General features: G+C 36.8%; 1 protein-coding gene across 9 annotated transcripts in view; it reads right to left on the bottom strand.

Moving 5' to 3' along the window:
- Positions 1–19,631, bottom strand: part of dlg2 (discs, large homolog 2) — a 247,569-nt gene that overhangs the window by 212,899 nt on the left and 15,039 nt on the right. For 7 of the 9 annotated variants that reach the window (XM_083568181.1, XM_083568183.1, XM_083568195.1 and 4 more), the window contains exons 1-3: positions 11,385–11,473; positions 7,229–7,386; positions 2,951–3,007 (exon numbers count right to left, since the gene is read on the bottom strand). In XM_083568181.1, the coding sequence (XP_083424307.1) occupies positions 2,951–3,007; positions 7,229–7,309 (138 nt within the window). In that variant the 5' untranslated portion in view covers positions 7,310–7,386; positions 11,385–11,473. Of the gene's footprint in view, positions 1–2,950; positions 3,008–7,228; positions 7,387–11,384; positions 11,475–19,631 lie in introns of those variants that run through there. The other 2 variants (XM_083568192.1, XM_083568170.1) reach the window with 2 other exon arrangements.

Here is a 19,631-nt window from a genome sequence, read left to right as displayed (position 1 = left end):
TTTCCACATGTATCACAAGCATATTTTTCTGAATTTATAAAACAAGTACATAAACGAGTTTTATTGACTGTCTGTCTGGTTTATTTACATTTACATTTACAGGATTTGGCAGACACCCTTATCCAGAGCGACTTACAATTATTTCATTCATACAACTGAGAAGTTTAGGATCAAGGGCCCAGCAGTGGCAGCTTAAAAGTGGTAGGATTTAAATTCATGACCTTCTGATTAGAATAATGGTAAATACTAAACTAACATTTTCCTTGGCATTTACTCTGTATCCAATGAGTCAAAATGCTGCAAGTATAGTGTGTATATATATATATATATATATATATATATATATATATATATATATATATATATATATATATATATATATATATAAAACCAGCTGTAAAATCATAATTCATCAATTGAGTTGCAATGCAAGAATTAAAAAATGAAATTGTCCTCCTTATGTGCATTGGGAATAAAATGTCAACTGTCTTTTAGTGTACCATGATGTTATCTTTTAGGTCTTGAAATAAATGTATGAAATTTTGTGAATTGCATCTGGAATTAAAATGAGAACCTTTATTTTTTCTTGTCTAAACATATTTTAAAGTCTGTACCACTAAACTGTATACACACACACACCCACGCACACACACACACACACACACACACACACACACACACACACACACACACACACACACACACACACACACACACACAAACGTTTCCTGCTGCTGGGAGTAGCTGCACCACCAGCTTTCTACACATTCACAGTTTTTAAAAGCACAAAGCCGAGCCGCCTGAGCCATCTACCCAGCTGCAGGTAGAGAATAGTGTTGCTGCATTTTAATGCAGCTACCCTCTGCAGTGCCTTCACAGGGAGTTGTGTGATTGTGTGTCTGTGTGTGTGTCTGTGTTTGCTGCAGTGTGTGAGCAGTGTAAGCATCAGAGCTGTCTGTGTGGGCGAGAGGTGGCAATTACTGCAGATCCTCACGCCTCCCAGTCAGGAGTCAAACTGCAGAAAAGAATCCAAATGCCAACCCCGTATTTGCAGACAAAAACAAAACACGTGTGAACGTACATCAGAAAGAACACACACATGTCTCCTTTTCAATCACTCACAAAAAAAAGCTTGTAGAACATATAATAGCGAGCTAATCAGAGAAATTGATTGTCAGGCTCAGATTTTAAAAAACGCATTCTTAGGATCCATGCAGAGCATCAGCTGACTAATTATCAGCCATTCTTTCTCTCTCTCTCTCTCTCTCTCTCTCTCTCACTCTCTTTCTTTTTCTCTCTCCTTGTGTGTGCACAGCATCTCTGTTCCCGCTTTTTCATAGAAAAGGGTTACACTTAAGTAACCCGAGAACTTCCCTATTAAAAGCTACATTCGATGCTGTGTTTCATGAAGCTAAGGGAATAAGAATACCAACGCCGCTGTGTCTGGACGGTTTTGTACCAGCGGTGCACAAGTGGAGGGCAGAGCCGGACGGAACAAGCGGTAAGAAACACCTGCAGCTGATGAGACTAATCAGTCTGGTGACGCCAATAAAGAGGAGAGAGACGCCAACCTCCAGGAGAGAGAAAGACACCAAGCAGAGAGACGAGCGGATGGGTTGTCACAAGATTCTTGCTTAATCAAATCAGTTAATGTGAAAATACTCTAATGTTATTCTTAGCACACCAATCTAGAAATATATAAATAAAACCTCTATTAAAATTATCATGAGCCCAAAACATTCTTTTTAACTACTTTAGGCCACAGGTGTTGTGGCAAGTTAAAGACAGGAGTTTCTTCCATCAATTATTACTCTTAAAATGTTCTGCTTGTTGTTAAACTGATGCTGAACTGTATGTTCGCTAAGTAGATACCACCAAGTGGCAATCAAAACAAGTTTAAAACAAGTGCGCGCTCTACCCTGATTGGTGGCTTGCTGCGTGTTTGACCAATCACATTTTTATCCACTCATAAATAAAAAGTAACAACTGATTTTGCAAAATGTAGTTGAGTTCAAAAGTAAGATATTTGACTTTACAATGTATTGAATGTAAAAAAGCAAAAATCTCCCCAAATGCAAATCCTTCAGTAGAGTACAGATAATAAATCTGTGATAAAGCTACTCAGGTAAAGTAACGAATTACATTGACTTGGTTACTGTCCACCACTGTGCTCTCATCACCGTGTTCAATGTAGGATGATAATCTCAGCATTAAGTTTCAAACCAACAACTTCTAGGGCCTTCCAGGCGCCAGAGTATATCTAATTAAGTGTTTTTTTTTACCAATGCACTTCAACATTTAATTTCAATTATATCAGTTAATTACAAATGCGAAAATAAACTGAGAGCTGTGTACTATACTGCCTTATTTTTTGTTTGAATGTTATCAACTCTCTGTGTTGATGTTCCTTATGCGCAACACCTTACAGCCTGTCCAGGAAGTTGAATGCAAATGAGTTCAGTCTAGGCTGTCACAGACGCAGACACAACAACCTAACCATTATCAGCAAATGGTGTGTGTGCGTAGTGTGATGTCGAGAAGAAAACCTGGTGTTTAACGCCTCATCAGTACAAGCAGAACAGGTGCATCATACCCTCATTAACAGCAAAAGAAATTAAAAAAGAAAATACAGCGTCGGGGAGAACATTTCTGGCTGCACCACAGAGGCTTTCCCAAACTGTAAACACTACAAACTGACAACCGGCTGAATTCTGTACTAAATAGGAAAATGTCATGCGTTTAACACACTCACCAGTTGCATGCATGGATATATTGTATATTGGCTTGCAAGTAATCTTTAGACCATGGCTTTATCTGCATGGATTCTGTTAAGTGTGTAAGAGAGATTAAGTGTATGTGTCTGTATTAACTCCCCTGGAGCATGGCAATAGTATAATTAGTGTGCAGTGCTTTTAATTGAGCACACGGTAAGACAGATAGGAGCACTTACCTCTGCACTTGTGTTGCTGTCAGCTACAGGTTCCTCTGCATGGCTTTTCTCTATCACCTGCAAATACAAAAACATATATTCACATAAAAATTAATTTCATCCATTTTCTCGCTGGTAAAGGTGCTTTTTTACTTGTCACAAATACATTACAGCACATTAAAATTCATTCTTCTCATATCCCAGCAATGTTATCAGTAATGATGATACAGTGCCCCTGGAGCACAGATGGTTAAGGGCTTGAACCCCCTGCCACTAACCCAGAGCCATAACCACTAAGCTACTACCAGTACTTCCCTTTGCATATGTACACTCTTCCCAATTTTTTTCGTACTTAGCCAAATCTATTAAAATCTTTATAAGGTACTTATTTATTCTCGCAAACATCACTAAACCTTACCTTGAAGAATCGGTATTAAGGCTCAGTATTGATGCATGTCTTCGACAATTATTTAAAGGCTCATTTGGGAACTGTTTCAAAGCTGGATCTATTTTCAGCAGGCCGTTTAGAGTATTTTGCAACCATGGGCAAGAACATTCAATCTCAATCTTGTTTAATCTATACTCAAAGAAGATATTGTCATTGTCCAGCAAGATATTCTTAAATAGATTTCAGAGCACTTTGCCTCAAAGCTCCAAGGTCCCCAAATCTGTCCTGAGGCTGGGTTACACTGTGAATGTACATTTAAAAGTAAACTTATTTTCTTCTATCTATCTGTGAAGGAATTGTGAAAAAAAGTTCATCATCTGGTGATTAAAACTGAATATTTAACAACTAAATGGTCAAAGAGCAACTCCTAATAGCAAGGTAGTGGTAGTTCAGTGTTTAAGATGTTGGATTTCTAATTGGAATTTAAATCCCTGCACAACTAAGAAGGTACTGTTGGCTCAGTTGTATAAATGGCAGTTAATAAGTCGCTCTGTATAAGTGTGTCAGACAAATACCATTAATGGAAATGTAATGATTGCAAATCAGGATAGATTGAGGGCTAGGAACTGTATTTAGTACGTTTTGAATGTTCTTTATTCGCCTGAAATCTGACAAGATCACTATTGCTTATTATATTTCCTCCAAATGTGGTGAATTGAACATTTCACAATTCTTGAATGAAGATGCTAGGCATTTGATTTTCACACGACTGCAAAGATCGATGGATAAAAAGAATCTGTCAATGACTGCATGTCCAGTTACGCCCCTGGCAGTTGGACAACATATGTACTGAATGTGGTGCTACTGGGACTTGATCACACCTTGGGCTAAATCCATCCTTGGAGAAATATACATTGGTTTCCAAGATTAGTCCCCAATTGCCAGCTTCTATTATTATATCTTGTTTCTTTATTCAGTTCCAAATGGCTTCACCAAATATTTCTAGAGAATAATCAAAATAAGAGCAAAAAAAAGGTTAGGTAGGTTAATTTCTATTATTAATGAGCATTTAAAAGACCAGGAACAATCACTGACACTTCTGTTGCTGTCCTAAAGTCACTGAATCCAAAACTACAGTGAGAACTTCTGGTTGTCGTGAAAAAAGCACATACCATTCAAGTGAAAAAATCTAAGTGCAATGGGATTTCTGTGGAATTCATTAGAAATTCAAAATATCAGGACTCATAAACATTATGCATAATACATGACATCTCACACACACTCTTTGCATAACATGATGCTTTCATTTGAAGTGTAATACCACACACACACACACACACACACACACACACTGCATTGCCAGATAACATAAAACGCAGCTAGGCTAACCACTAACATAAAACTTAGTGAGCAAAAACAAGCTAATATATATATATATATATATATATATATATATATATATATATATATATATATATATATATATATATATATATATATATTTTGCTAATACAGAAGCAGGTTTAGATGAAATGCCATCCTTTATTAAGACTAATAAATGCCAGATATTTGATTGTTACTTTAAAATGTTATGTCAAAAATGCTGATTCTCCCGCATCGCCGATTCTTTGTTTCAATTAATTTGCATTCATCTATGAGAAAAATCTTTAACTAAGTTTAGACAAAACATACAGTAACAACAGTTAAAGGGTTCAATAAGTCAAATATTATGTTTTGGGTTGTAAACACTAGAATTATAGTATAATCTATAAAACAGATTTAGACATTTATTTTTATTTTAATAATATACATGAACTTTTTGCTGTTCTCAATAGTAAGCCCATCCTTTAAGCTTAAGTTCACTTGGATTTGTTAGGGGGTGTGGTGTGACTCAAATATTATTGGCTAAATTTGTTACTTCAGCATGTCGTCCCTTACGCTAGATATATACAGGGCTAGATAATCTGGAAAATTCATGTTTCAACATAGGATTTGCCACATGGTAGCTTTGACCACATATTATAATTGACAAAACAACTGTTACCATTCTGGAATGTAAAATTTTGTAATAATAAATTGCTCTAAAGTCTTAAAGATTTTAAAGCCAGATTGACTTTATTAACAAGGTAACATAACCGAGTAATGTTTGCAAACACCACTCCAAAATCCAGTTTTGCACTCACATATATACAGTATCTCACAAAAGTGAGTACCTAGATAAAAGTAAAAAGTGTCTAGATTAACATGGCAGAAGTAGAGCTGCATCATTTGTATTTTTCTGTCAAAGCCAGTGGTACGTTGTGCCTGCCATTTTAATATATAGTACATCACTATACATCATGTTAGTCTGAAGAAGAAGAAGAAGAAGAAGAAGAAGAAGAAGAAAAAGAACACAATAAGGACTGTTCAAAATTTGAATAGCGATAGTCATTGATTTTCTCCACTGGTCTGAAGGCAAAGTGACCTGAGAAATTAACGAATCATCCGTGTCGTCTCTTGACAGGAAACAATAAGCAATAAAACAATATCGCTGCTTATATCAAATTATGATATTTTTACTAGTTAAAAGAGATAAAGCAGACCCCTCTGACTGTTACAAAGAGCTGACACTGAAAACTTCTTCCATACATCTTAAACATGTATCTACACTATATAGCAAGATTCACCAATTCACATCGGCATAAAAGTTAACAATGTGATGCATCGATTTGAAATTATGCATCAGATACAAGTGTATTTGTATTGCAATGCATACTTTTTAACATATTTGCATCAGTAACAAAGTATTTATTTATATATAATGATTAGTAGGTGCACAGTATTTGTGTTAATTAAAAAAGTGACCAAATATTTGTGACCAATTTTTTATATGTAGATGAATTTCTCCTCATTTTTAGAGGGACCACATCAAAATCAATTATGTGAATGACCTGTTACCTGTATGCCTACTAGAACAAAAACTCTTTTTTTTTGTATTAATAAATCAGAAAATTAATAAAACATTCTGAGCAAATATATGAGAATTCAACTGTATTTTTTTTTTTTTTTTTGTTATTTTTACTAATTACAAATATATAATATATATATATATATATTTATAAATATATAAAATATAAATATATATATTTTATAAATAAAATTCATAAAAACTGAAAAATAAAGAAAATGGTGTATGCATGCATTAGTTCTGTTTACCAGTACTGTCATCTAACCATCGCAGGCAAGTTCACACTGTTATGATCTGTTGTTTGCGCAGGGACGCAGATGGAGTCTGTGGAACTGGGGGGGCTCAGGGTGTCCCTGAGGCTGTTGGTAACACACTAGCTGTTCAAACTGTACAAGAAAATTCAGGGGTGAAATTGGCCGGTGGTGGCTGTATATCTTTTAGGCAGGATGACATAAGACTTATCTGAGCTGGTGTGATGTGTGTGCTTCAATATACTTGAATGTAAATTACTGACATGTTCATTCATATTTTAGGTTAATCAGGATGACTCACAGCAGCTCGAGAACATCCTGTGTACTTTCTGCCTCTGTAATGATTTCTATTTTTTCTTACCTCCAGCAAAATAAAAATAAAAATACTGCAAATTTTTAATAATACACTCCGATTCTGACTTCTGGCCCTTAATTTAAATGCACTCAGCATCGTCAGCTGACCATTGATTCAGAAATAAAGACCTGGCAGGCTTTATCTGAGGTGGTGATGGCATTGGAGTGGGTTTTTTCTTTCTTTTTTTTTTTCTTGCCATCCAGAGATTGTCTCCACACTTACATTAAAGGAGCAGCAGCACGTTTGGACCAGTTTCAGACGAACAGGAGAATCCTCTGAATGCCTCTTTACGCAATATGCTGCTGTAGATCGGTGTGTTGCGTATGTGAGCATGTGTGTTTGTATGTTTTTTCCTCACCTTCGGCTGTAAGCAAGCAGGCTGTGGGTGTGTGTTCGGGAAGCCGGGGCTGGCAGATGACTTTTCGCACTGCTCTGCCATGTGCTTCACCTCCTCCAGTTTCTGCTCACAGCTCTTATGAGAGTTCAACAGGGTCACTTCATAAAACTCCTGAATATCTAGGAGCGAAACAACAGGAAAAAAGAGACACGTTTGTGACTTCGCACATGGATTTTTACGTTGCACGATTTTACTGAAATAATAATAAATTAATGAACACACTAATCCTCTCACCAGTAGCACCCCAAATTAATGCAGTCAGTTTATCCAGTTAGAATTTAATCATTTTAAATAAATAGTGTGAGATATAGAGGTAGAAAAAAGAGAGAAAAACAGAAAAAGAGAGAGCTATGAGAAAGCTGTTACTTTTTTTTTGTTTAAATTTTAATAGTGCGCTTCCCTGGAATTGTAACTCCACCCTCGGATTAAGCCCCAGAATAATCCCCTCACTGCCAAAACACCAAATAAAATGCAGGCAGTTTATTAGATTGATGTGTCGTTGCCTAAATAAAGAGCTGCACTTAGAGTTGGAAAGCAGAAAGAGGGCTACAGACTGGAGATTTAACCACAGGGCTATAAGATGATTAATTTGAGCTCTTCTGACAGATGTGTGATTAGGAATGCATTTAAAGCAAGTTCGTGCACATGCTTTTAATAAATTAAAATAAGATACAGGAAATACAATATATATCAGAATAAAATCTGAATACTTTATTCATTCAACAGGGAAATTAGTGGGTCCCAGTTGCTCACATTACAAATAAAGTAAAAAAAAAGAATAAATAAATAAATAAAAAAAGAATTTAAAATATAATATACTTATTAAGATATACACCAATCAGGAATAACATTAAAACATTATTACATTATGACTGGTAAAGAGAATAACACGGATGTGTTAGAAGCAGGAAAAAAGAGCAAGTGTAAGGATTTGAGCGAGTTCGACAAGAGCCAAATTGTGATGGCTAGACGACTGTGTCAGAGCAGCTCCAAACTGCAATTCTGATCACGGTGTTTAGTACAGATGCTTTACAATCAATTAATTTTCAATCTTATTAAAATATAATGTACAAATGCATAGCTCTTTTTTAAGGCAACATACCTTAATAGCACTGAGATGTGATTTATATGGGTTATACATGTTCCAGCATTTACAGTTCAGTTTCAACACTCTTTACATACTTCACATTTTGCAAAAACAATTTATAAATACAGTTTATCACAGTGCATAATTTATAATATTCATTCAGTCAAGCATCCCCCATGGCTGCATCAGTGATAAACAGCCCTCTGCAATACAAGTGGAGATTTAATGGCTACACCAGATACTGTACTTTTAGCTCGGGCCTTATAAAATAGCTAAAATCTCTATATAGTGGACAATATAGTGAATAGGCAATAAAGACTGTTGATGGACTCAACACTTCCTTGGGATTTATCATGTTAGTAGGCCTGTCATGATAACTACGTTTGTTGGAAGACATATTGTGCCAGAAAGAATTGTGAGAAACGATAATATTGTAATTTTTAAGACCGTTTTATGCCACTGAAACAATAATAACACGGTATAATAAAATTATAATGCAGGAGTGGAGGTTAGTATAACAACAGTGGGGATTAAATGTAGAATGGGATGTTCAAAAAGCACATACCTTTCTTATGATTTGGTGTCCACAACCTTTGTCCATATAGTGTATATTGCATGGCATATTATATCAGTTTATGTTTTAATTAAAATCTGGTGCTTGCAATACTCCATGCATTCAAACGCACAGGTTTTGAATTGAAATGTGTAAATGGCTCAAATGTTGGTGACATTCATTCTTATGTAAACAAACCTGTATGGAAACACAGTGGGCAATCGCAAGGCCATCTGATATAATTAAGGTCATGTCCATACATTGTACAATTAGTCAATAATGTAATTAGCATGCACATAGTGAGGCGTTAATAATGAAATTGCACGCTTCAATATAACGGTGTTATATGCAATACTCTTAGTTTCTGCGTACTAATCAGAATATTGTTTGGGAGTTACACAAAGGTAATATTTTTTCAACACCACTGGTAGAGAGTTTCTTGTAACCAGAATATTATTATGAAATAGTTTGGGGTTATTTTATTACTTTAAGGAGTTAAATCAGGGGCGAAGCTCAGTGGTGAAAGTGTTTTCTATTGTTGTACTTCTGATCAGAAGGTTGTGAGTTCAAATCACAGCACCACTAAGCTGCCACTGCTGTGCCTTTAACCAACCCTCAACTGCTCAGTTGTATGAATGAGATTATTGTAGGTTACTCTTGATTATGGCATTTGGGGAATGCCCTTTTCCAGAGTGACCTACAAATATCTCATGCATACCACTGCTCAGTTGTATGAATCCAGTCGCTGATTGCGACACTCAAAACAAGGCATTTTTTACTTCCGTAAGCTTCACGCTTTTTTACACATTTACATCTTGAAATGATGTGCTTCATCAAGTGCTGTTTTGCAAACTGCAAAATAATGAGGGTGGAAACCACATTGTTAAAACATTTAGATCATTGAAGACAGATTGCCAGGAATTAATGTGAAATTAACTAGTCCTATTCATGAAGTCGTATTCTGGCAATATAATATACACCTATTAGATGCTTGACTTCCTATTTATATATGATCAGATTTCTCTTTTTTTTATTACTTTTTCATTTTTATATTATACTGACTTTTCCACAAAGAAAAAAGCTTGATGTGGGTCTGAATTTTTAATCCCCTATAATCCATCTGAATACTTTAAATTATTACAAATATCAAAAGATCTTGTATAAATCATTGTATATCATTTAAACTTTAAATAGGCCATTATTGGACTATTTTTGCTCTTCTAGCTTTAATGTTTCTAGCAAAGTTTAAATCCTTTAACTGTTCACTAAAAGTGTATTTCTTTTTAGGTGTTTTCAATAATAGAATTAATGTTTCCAAGTTCTCGATTTTGACTTTCCTCGTCAGTATGCATTAATAATTGCCTGTACCTTTACCTCAGTTACATAGGAACAATGGTTTTCGTTAAAACCCCAAATAAATACAGAGGGAGCAGAATAAGTACATAATAAGCAGTTATGCTCTTTATATTCCCCGACATAAGTGCTGCATCCTACATTTCTTCTCCATCCTTATATGTTGTGGCAAAAAAATTTGGCTATTTTCCTGGCATTACTCTCTGTGAGCCAGAAGGCTACGATCCTGTAAAAATAAATATTTAGAGAAGCAGACAGAAGTTTTAGGAAATCACAGTCACTAAAACAGAGGATCTAAAGTAAAATCAGACTGTTACATTAAACCACAATGCATTTGGGATCAAATTCAGCTTCAAAAAAAAAATTATATTTGCATCATACAAAGCTTTCATATGAATGAAGGACAACAGAGAAATGACCACTGGGCACACCAAAACTGATGATTCTCTTGGATCCCATGACAAAACAACCACGATCCTTGCATTGAGTTTTCAAACTGGCAAGTACCCAAAAAGGTTATGGGTTAAAACGACTTAGACTGATGCGACATAAAAACGAGGCAAATCTGTTGTTAGAAGTGCACAAGGGCCTTGTTTGTTCCGATTAGAGGAAAGCTGCTCTGAGGTCAGAAACATATTGCAGCTGGTGCAGAACAAAGCAGCTATTCTCCTTCTCCTTCTCCTAAGCATCTCTGCAGGGGGGCAGAGCGAAAACGAGTGCGTTCATTTGCATTTAAATATAGCCTAATGACATCTAACGGCTTTCACCCACAATCGGCCAGCTGGTCCGAGAAGCCCAGCACACGGGATGTGCTTCAGAGCGAATACGAGGAACACTTTGACATTTGAACATGCAAAAGAAGAAAAACTCCAAACACTTGCGACGAAGAATTGGCATTAGAAGAGTGGAGGCATGAAATACTACCAAGTACCACAATTTATGCAAATCCCTACTCTCAGAGAAAAGCAGGAGAAACTTCAGCTAGAAAAAACACACAAGTACAATGTTTTCAGAACAAACAGTAAATGAAAGGAGAGTTGTATTGTGATTACACAGCCCTGGGTAAAATACAGCTCTTGTCCTGCATAAAGTGCAAAATATGCAAACAATTGTACTGTACTTACAAGTGAAGAGAAACTTCGCTGATCACCATGGACATGTCGAGTGGAACCTGTTCACTGAAGCGGTGTGATGAGGGTTTTGTGTGTGTGTGTTAAAGCTTGCAGCCTGTGAGCTGCCTGCCTAATCCTCCCAGAGGCCTCTGTGCAAATCAGACAATGACCTTACTCCCCACATGGTAGTCCCCATACACACACACACACACACACACACACACACTCACACACACTCACACACACCGCTGCACTAATATTTTGTTCAGAAACACATATATTCAAAAAGCTTATGACTTGATCATCTCTAGACTTCTGCTCAGTCTGCAATACCATCATCCCTGGGCTTGTATAAAGGAAACACATCACAGTGGGTTACTGTTTAGAAGGTCAGGGGTTTAAGCATCAGGTGTTCTTGGTGGTATCTACTTAGCACAAACATACAGTTCAGCATCAGCTTAATTGCAAGCAGAACATTTTGAGAATAATAAATGATGGAAGAAACTCCTTACTCCAGCTTGTTTGCAGACCTCCTGACCTTATTTGCATGATGTTTTTAAAGTATTTGAAAAGAAGGTTTTGGGCTCATAATTGTAATAGATATAAACCGTATCATTCTATTATCAGATTGGTGTGCTAAGAGTAACATTAGAGTCATAAAATGAGTTTATTAAGCAGGAGTCTTGTGACAAAAAATATAATAGGAACATTATAGTCATAATAAATCATAGTACTTTGGATACTTAAGTACATTTTACTCAAGTGAAAGTTTAAAGGGAGCCCTTTTACTTTTACTGGAGTAATATTTTACCGAGGGTTAGGGTTAACCAAAGATAATATTGTACCTCTACTTTACCTCAAGTACATGGTTTGTGTACTTTGACCACCACTGTTTTCCATTAAAGCATCTGTAAAGTTAATCACATTTGCAGATGACATTTCTGTGAGTGATTAAAGCTCAATGCTCTTCAAACTACAGAACGAGATGCACATTGATGCACATTTAAGAACCTCACCATCTTCCCACACCCTAGTCATCCTCGATATGACATGCAACCCTGCTCTGATACCCTGCAACCAGCACTAATTACTGTTTATAGCTCTAACCGAGGCTGGTTATAGAAATAGCTGACATCTATTCCAACACTTCAGCACTAAACAGTTAGTGGAGCTGCAGCTTTGCTCAGTAGAGCATCACGTAGTGGACTGAGAACACGATAAATCCTATTTAAGGGTTTCTGAGCAAAAGAAGGAAAGGTCAATGGGTTTTCGTTTAGAGGGAAATTAATTAATCTGCATGAAATCATGAGGTCGTAGCCATACAGTGGAAGCATCCTAAGGGCAGACCCTTTTCATGCCCTGCTGTCTCAACCATGACAGATGAGCACTATATATAATTGGGGGGGGGTCAAACCCATATTGCAATACCATGTGAAAGTCCATACAGGTGTAAAATCAGTCATTGCCCTTTTTATTACGTCCCTGCCAAATAAAATCCATATGTTTTTTATTAATTCTATTTTCTGGTAAAATTCTTATTATCATATTATTCAATATAATTATAATATAGTAAACCATAATTAATACATTTTAGATATTTTAAAAACCTGATTTGCAGTACATTCATCTAGGATGGAGAACTGACATGGCTTTATCTCTTAAGATTATAACCTAAGGCCGATGTGATACGATTCACCCCTATTACGATGCAGTGTGATCCGATTTCGATTTGATTCAACACAAAGTAATTCAATGCAATAATGGAAAAAATATGATGCTATGCAATTCAATAGGGTACAGATAGTTCGCTTTTTTTTTGGTTTAGACAGACAGCAAATCATAAATTGACTTAAGTGCCTTCTTACTTTTAACGCATTGCCCTTTCACAAACAAAAAATAGGAAAAAGATTCAGTTCAACCAGATGTTCTTTTCCTGTTCTGTCTCCAGGAAGATACAGCTCTACCTCTGCCATGTTAATCTGTATTCTTTGTGACTCTCAGGACACGCCTCGGTCTCACGCAATGGTGCTGAGAGAACACGCTTGAGAAACAATCATATCATATAAAATGTTGGTCACATAATATGGGTCACTTTCTAAATAATAGAAATATAGCGCAGCTACTAATAATATATATATATATATATATATATATATATATATATATATATATATATATATAAATACATCTTTTTTACCGATGCAAATAAAAAAGTTGCATCGCGATACAAATGCCAACTTGTATCCGGTGCATCGCATCGTTAACTTTTATGTAGATGCACTGAAGCGAATCAGTAAATCTTCCATCCCTAGCGTGGCTTAGATCACTGAACACACATCTCAGCAAGCTAGTATAGGATTCGCTTGTGGACTCCATTGTACCAGATATGCTGTGCACCACACACAACAACGTCGGTTACAGGAGCACGCCTCCCAAGAGCTCTTGGAAGTTAACATACTTTGTAACCAATTTAATAGAGTAAGTAAATAAGTGTGTGGCTTACTTCTGAATATGGATGACTAGTTTATAATTTTGTTATTTGAGCAAGGGGCAAACTCAATGTGTTTTAAATTGACTTTAATTAGATTTTGTCTGTATAGGGCTTTTAACATTGGGCAAAGTAACAGAAATGAATCGATTCAGAATGTGCAGTTCAAATGAGTACATTTATCTCTTTAAACATTCCCTAATGAGCAAGCCAGAGATGGCTGTAGCAAGATGGGAGCAAACACTCCCTGTGACGATAAGAAGAAACCTTGACTGGAACCAAAACCAAAAGGGAACCCATCCTCACTGGATGACTCTAGAGCAGTTATAAACAATTGAGTCTTGATTGCTGTTTGTTGCATTGGCAAACCTGAATTTATCAAAAGTGTGTGCAGTCCAATGTCATCTTTCTGGTTTCTAAGTTGTACAATCCACAGTAGTCTCATGCATCTTTAGACTGTCCATGTTGGGTAATCCTTAGCAGCAGTTAGACGTAGGCTAAGATGATGAATCAGGCAGGTCTAGAGAACAAAAAGGCTCAGAATCACTGGTATCTTAGGAATCTATTTTCACTATAATGCTATACTATAATTTGTTAGCTCATTTCACGCAATTTGCCACTTTCCAGACACGAACTTGCCCTGTGAGTCACAAAGCAGCTACCACTCAGAGATGATAAAGGCTCATGATGTTTGCTTCATCTGAGACACAAGTTTGAACTGTTGCTCATGCTAAATCACAGAAAAGCTGAACGCATGGTAGAACTGCCCTTTTCTCCATACATGACCTCACATATGCCTATGATTTATGAAAAGCCTTTCTTTCCACCGAGACTCCTAGATGTGTAATTAAAATGCATGTATATGCAAGAGTTTTTATTAATTTGTTGACACCCAAAGAGTTCACTTGATGGTTACAGTATATAAATAATATTGAAAAGGATTTTTGGACACCTTATCATATTCCCCAAACAAAAGTTAGAAGCAAAAAAATTCCATAGAATTTTTGTATGCTATAGTAGAGGTGCCCCAATTATTTTTTTTTCAATACAAAAAAAAAAATCAATGGGACAAAAGTATCCAAAACTGAATTATATTAAAAGTATGTCCCCCCCTTTTTAATTAATTAATAATATTTATAAAGAAATAAATTACTTTGATCTGTTACCTAATGCAGTTATATTTTCATCATTTTCTTGTTCCAGAAAAATAGAAACAATGTTCAGAGTCCAATGCCTAATACAGCTATAAGCAATACAGCAATATGTATGTAATATCAGTAACCTCTAATGAGAAAGTTTGAAGCTACTGCATACTTTTTAAAAGTTTTTTTAATTGGGCTGCAGCTGACTTACTGACAACATCAGTATATTACATAGATGAGAGTCCTTTAGTATGCATCTGTCAGGGATCCACCAACCAAACCTCCACTAGAACCACACATTCCTCCTAGCAGCTCCCCATCCTACTAATCACACACACCTGAAACTCATCAGCTCACCCACTATATAAGCACCCACTTCTAAGCACTCCCCGTCCGTTCTACCAATTAGTCTGGTGAACGTCACAGGACCTTAATGACTACCATTCCTATGGACGATTCTCGTTGTGGATTAACTCTGTGGATTTGTCTCATTGAGGATTCACTCTGTGGATTTATGTAAATCTGTGTTCCTGTGTTTACAGCTGGTTTGGTTTCTCCACTTTCCCTATTTCATTAAAGCACCTCCATTCTGTTGAACTTCGGCTTCTGCTTGTTCTTCCAGCCTAACAGCATCTCAGTTTACACACTCTCAGTAATTTTGGCTGAATGATAAAAACCTGTGGAAACCTTTACCAAAAGAGTGGCGGTTACAGCAAAGGGAAATAAATTTGATAATCCACAAACATGTGTAACATTTTATATTTAGTAGATGATGAGGCAGCATGAGTCTTCATAGTACTAATGTACATGTAAATTGGCATCAATCCCACAGGCATAAAGCATGACCTCAGAATACAGAAGTAGCTACTATGAAGGCATGTTAATAGCAAAAATCCATTTCCTGCTTTTTATTTCCACTGCTCATTTTTACAGCGTGATCTCAAGGTCACTTTTACTTAGTTGTGCCATTAATTGGCATTTAACCACTTATTTCACGTTCCAAACAGAACTGAGCGCATGCTTAAGTAAAACAAAAAAAACGCACTGGGAATTTATCTGCTGCGTTTCCAAGACAACCACAACTTAGCCCTGTAAAAATTTTTTACAGATGAACAGCCTAAGCATGATCTTCCTCTCTTCCTCTCACTCTCACATAGGCTGAAGTTCAGCTTCTCTGCTGTTATATAACAGGTGGGTGGGTGTCTTTGTGATATTAATCTCAGCTTTTTTTCCCAACATGAGATTATTCCAGTGTGGGCAGGAGCCGACAAAAAACACACGCATGCAAAAACATCATCACATACACATTCTAACACTAATGAAAAAAACAAAAAAAACATTTATTTGTCTCACGAACTCTCTGTGCAGCAGGTATTACATATATTACATACATAACATAGAATGTTACATACATAATATATAATAATGGGTATGTACTGATGAGCAGAATGCCATCAACCTACAGATAATATTGCTGATGTTTCAGAGCACATGAACAACCAGGAGCAACCATATGATGTTTTCTTTCAAATGATATACATAGATGTTCTCATACCAAAAGTTAAAACTCAATTGCTGCATTTTTCTGGTAAAATGAAATAGATATATAATTGGATAAAGTGATAAAAATAAACTGTGGAAACACTAGTTCAAACACTTGGCAGTCTGGAGTCACCAGCGAAGCCTTGAGAATTATGCCAAAATAAACACCAACACTGTACTGCATTGTGCTACTCATTCATTAAAAAACATATTCTTCTTTCTCTTTGGGCTTCTCCAATTAGGGGTCGCCACAGCGGATCATCCGTCTCCATACCCCCCCTGTCCTCTACATCTGCCTCTTTCACCCTAACCACCTGCATGTCCTCCCTCACCACATCCATAAACCTCCTCCTTGGTCTTCCTCTTTTCCTCCTTCCTGGTGGCTTCATCTTCAGCATTCTTCTACCAATGTACCCCATGTCCCTCCTCTGCACATGTCCAAACCATCTCACCATCTCTCAACCATCTCACCTCCCTCACCTTGTCTCCAAAACGTCCTACATGCGCTGTCCCTCTAATAAACTTATTTCTAATCCTGTCCATCCTCGTCACTTCCAACGAAAACCTTATTCATTGAAAAACATATATAGAGAGAGAGAGCAATTGTGTGTGTGTGTGTGTGTGTGTGTGTGTGTGTGTGTGTGTGTGTGTGTGTGTGTGTGTGTGTGTGTGTGTGTGTGTGTGTGTGTGTGTGTGCGTGTGTGGATTACATGCACCAGTGCTGCTTTTCTACTACTAATAATAATGAAGCTGTTGGTGGTAACTCTGTCAATTTTCTTTCTTTTTGTTTTTATTTTTTAACATTTATTTAACGTTATCCTCTACAGTTATTCAATTTCACCTTGTGTGTTTTTTTTTTTATCAAAACCATCATACGCATCATACACTACATGGACAAAAATATTTGGAAAACTGACTTTTCCAGCCGTAAACTGTTACCACAAAGTTTAAGGCAGGATGAACAGAGTGTCTTTGAGTTATTCTAAACAAATGGAATGGAAAGAGATAAAAAAAACAAACAAACCTATGCTTAAATCAAGCTTATTATTTAAAACACTGGAGCTTCTGTCTCTAGCTGCAAATCCAGATCTGGAAAATGTCTGTGTTCCCATGGCGACTGGCAGAGAATTTGCTTTAAGCTCTATGGCAGGTATGCATGCTGGGCTCTGCTGTAGGATCGGATATTCATCAAAGCCAAAACAGTGAATCACAAAACAGAAGAACGGCAGACTGTCCTCTTCACATTTCCTATGAACAGATAAGAAACTGAGAAAAAAAGTAAATAAAAAACATTCATGTGATGGCATGACACCAACTCCAGCACATCATAATATAGTTCTGGATATATTTGACTTCTGGAAAACAGCTTTGGGTGGAAGGATGGGAAAAAAAAAACTTTCTTACAGAACTCAAACGTAGTCCACAAAAACACTATAGTGCCCTCTGGTGGTAAATACTGTGCTGAAATAAATACAGTCTAATTAAAATAAACTTTTACTTAGTGAGGGACTAATAAATTACACAACTGGCCATCATAATTTAGCTCAGATATCACCAGCTACCATATTAATGTGGTGTAGTCTGTGCTGATTCGGCTGGAGATTAAATATATCCAAACTGAATGAAATTAATTAAAAGGCAATGAGCATTTTTGTCACTGGTATTAAATAACTACAGGATCAACGCAATAAAGAAGTTTATGATCATTAAATAGTCATAATGTATTAAATTTTCAAAATATAATATAAATATAATATATAATATTATATTTTCAAAAATTAGTCTATGCATGTTTGTATTTCCATTCATTTCCACAAGGTGGCAACATTTTCCTTTTTGAAGTAAACAGTGAGCTTCTTCTTCTTCTTCTTTCGGCTGCTCCCATTAGGGGTCGCCACAGCGGATCATCCGTCTCCATACCACCCTGTCCTCTATATCTGCCTCTTTTACACCAACTACCTGCATGTCTTCCCTCACCACATCCATGAACCTCCTCCTTGGCCTTCCTCTTTTCCTCCTACCTGGTGGCTCCATCTTCAGCATTTTTCTACCAATATAATTCATGTCCCGTCTCTGCACATGTCCAAACCATCTCAATCTCGCCTCCCTCACCTTGTCACCAAAACATCCTACATGTGCTGTCCCTCTAATAAACTCATTTCTAATCTTGTCCATCCTCGTCACTCCCAACGAAAACCTCAACATCTTCAGCTCCGCTACCTCCAGCTCCACCTCCTGTTTTTTACTCAATGCCACTGTCTCTAATCCATACAACATCGCAGGTCTCACCACAGTCCTATAAACTTTCCCTTTCATTCTTGCAGATACTCTTCTATCACAAATCACTCCTGTCACTCTTCTCCACCCACTCCACCCTGCCTGCACTCTTTTCTTTACTTCCCTAACACACTCTCCATTACTTTGCACTGTTGACCCCAGGTACCTGAACTCCTCCACCTTCTCCACCTCTTCTCCCTGCAACCGCATCACTCCACTGCCCTCCCTCTCATTCACACACATGTACTCTGTCTTACTCCTACTGACTTTCATTCCCTTTCTCTCCAGCGCATATCTCCACCTCTCCAGGCTCTTCTCAACCTGCTCTCTACTCTCACCACAAATCACAATATCATCTGCAAACATCATAGTCCAGGGAGACTCCTGTCTGACCTCGTCCGTCAACCTGTCCATCACCACTGCAAACAGGAAAGGGCTCAGGGCCGATCCTTGATGCAGTCCAACCTTCATGAGGAGATCATTTTAGTGACTTGGTTCACAATGAACGAATCTTATTGAGTCATTTAGTTGATTGTGTTCCTTTGTTCAGAAATGAAATAAAATGTTACATTTTTAATAAGCAGATCCTCCAACACGTCTACATACACGAAATTTAACTATAGGTGTGATGCTTTGTTTTTCCACGTCCAGAAGAAAATGAACAAATAACTCTTTGAAATGACTCGTTCTTTTGAGTCACATTAAAAATGAACGAATCATTCATGAAAGCCCCATCACTAGAAAACACAAAGTACTTTATGTCTAAAGTTAATAGTAGACCAAGAGCAGGTAAGCAGTTTACATGAGTTA

The sequence above is a fragment of the Silurus aristotelis genome (genome assembly GCF_946808225.1).
Source record: "Silurus aristotelis genome assembly, chromosome: 18".
Lineage (NCBI taxonomy): Eukaryota > Metazoa > Chordata > Actinopteri > Siluriformes > Siluridae > Silurus > Silurus aristotelis.
Note: the sequence above shows the minus strand (reverse complement) of the source record. Positions and strands in the feature narration are given on the sequence as shown.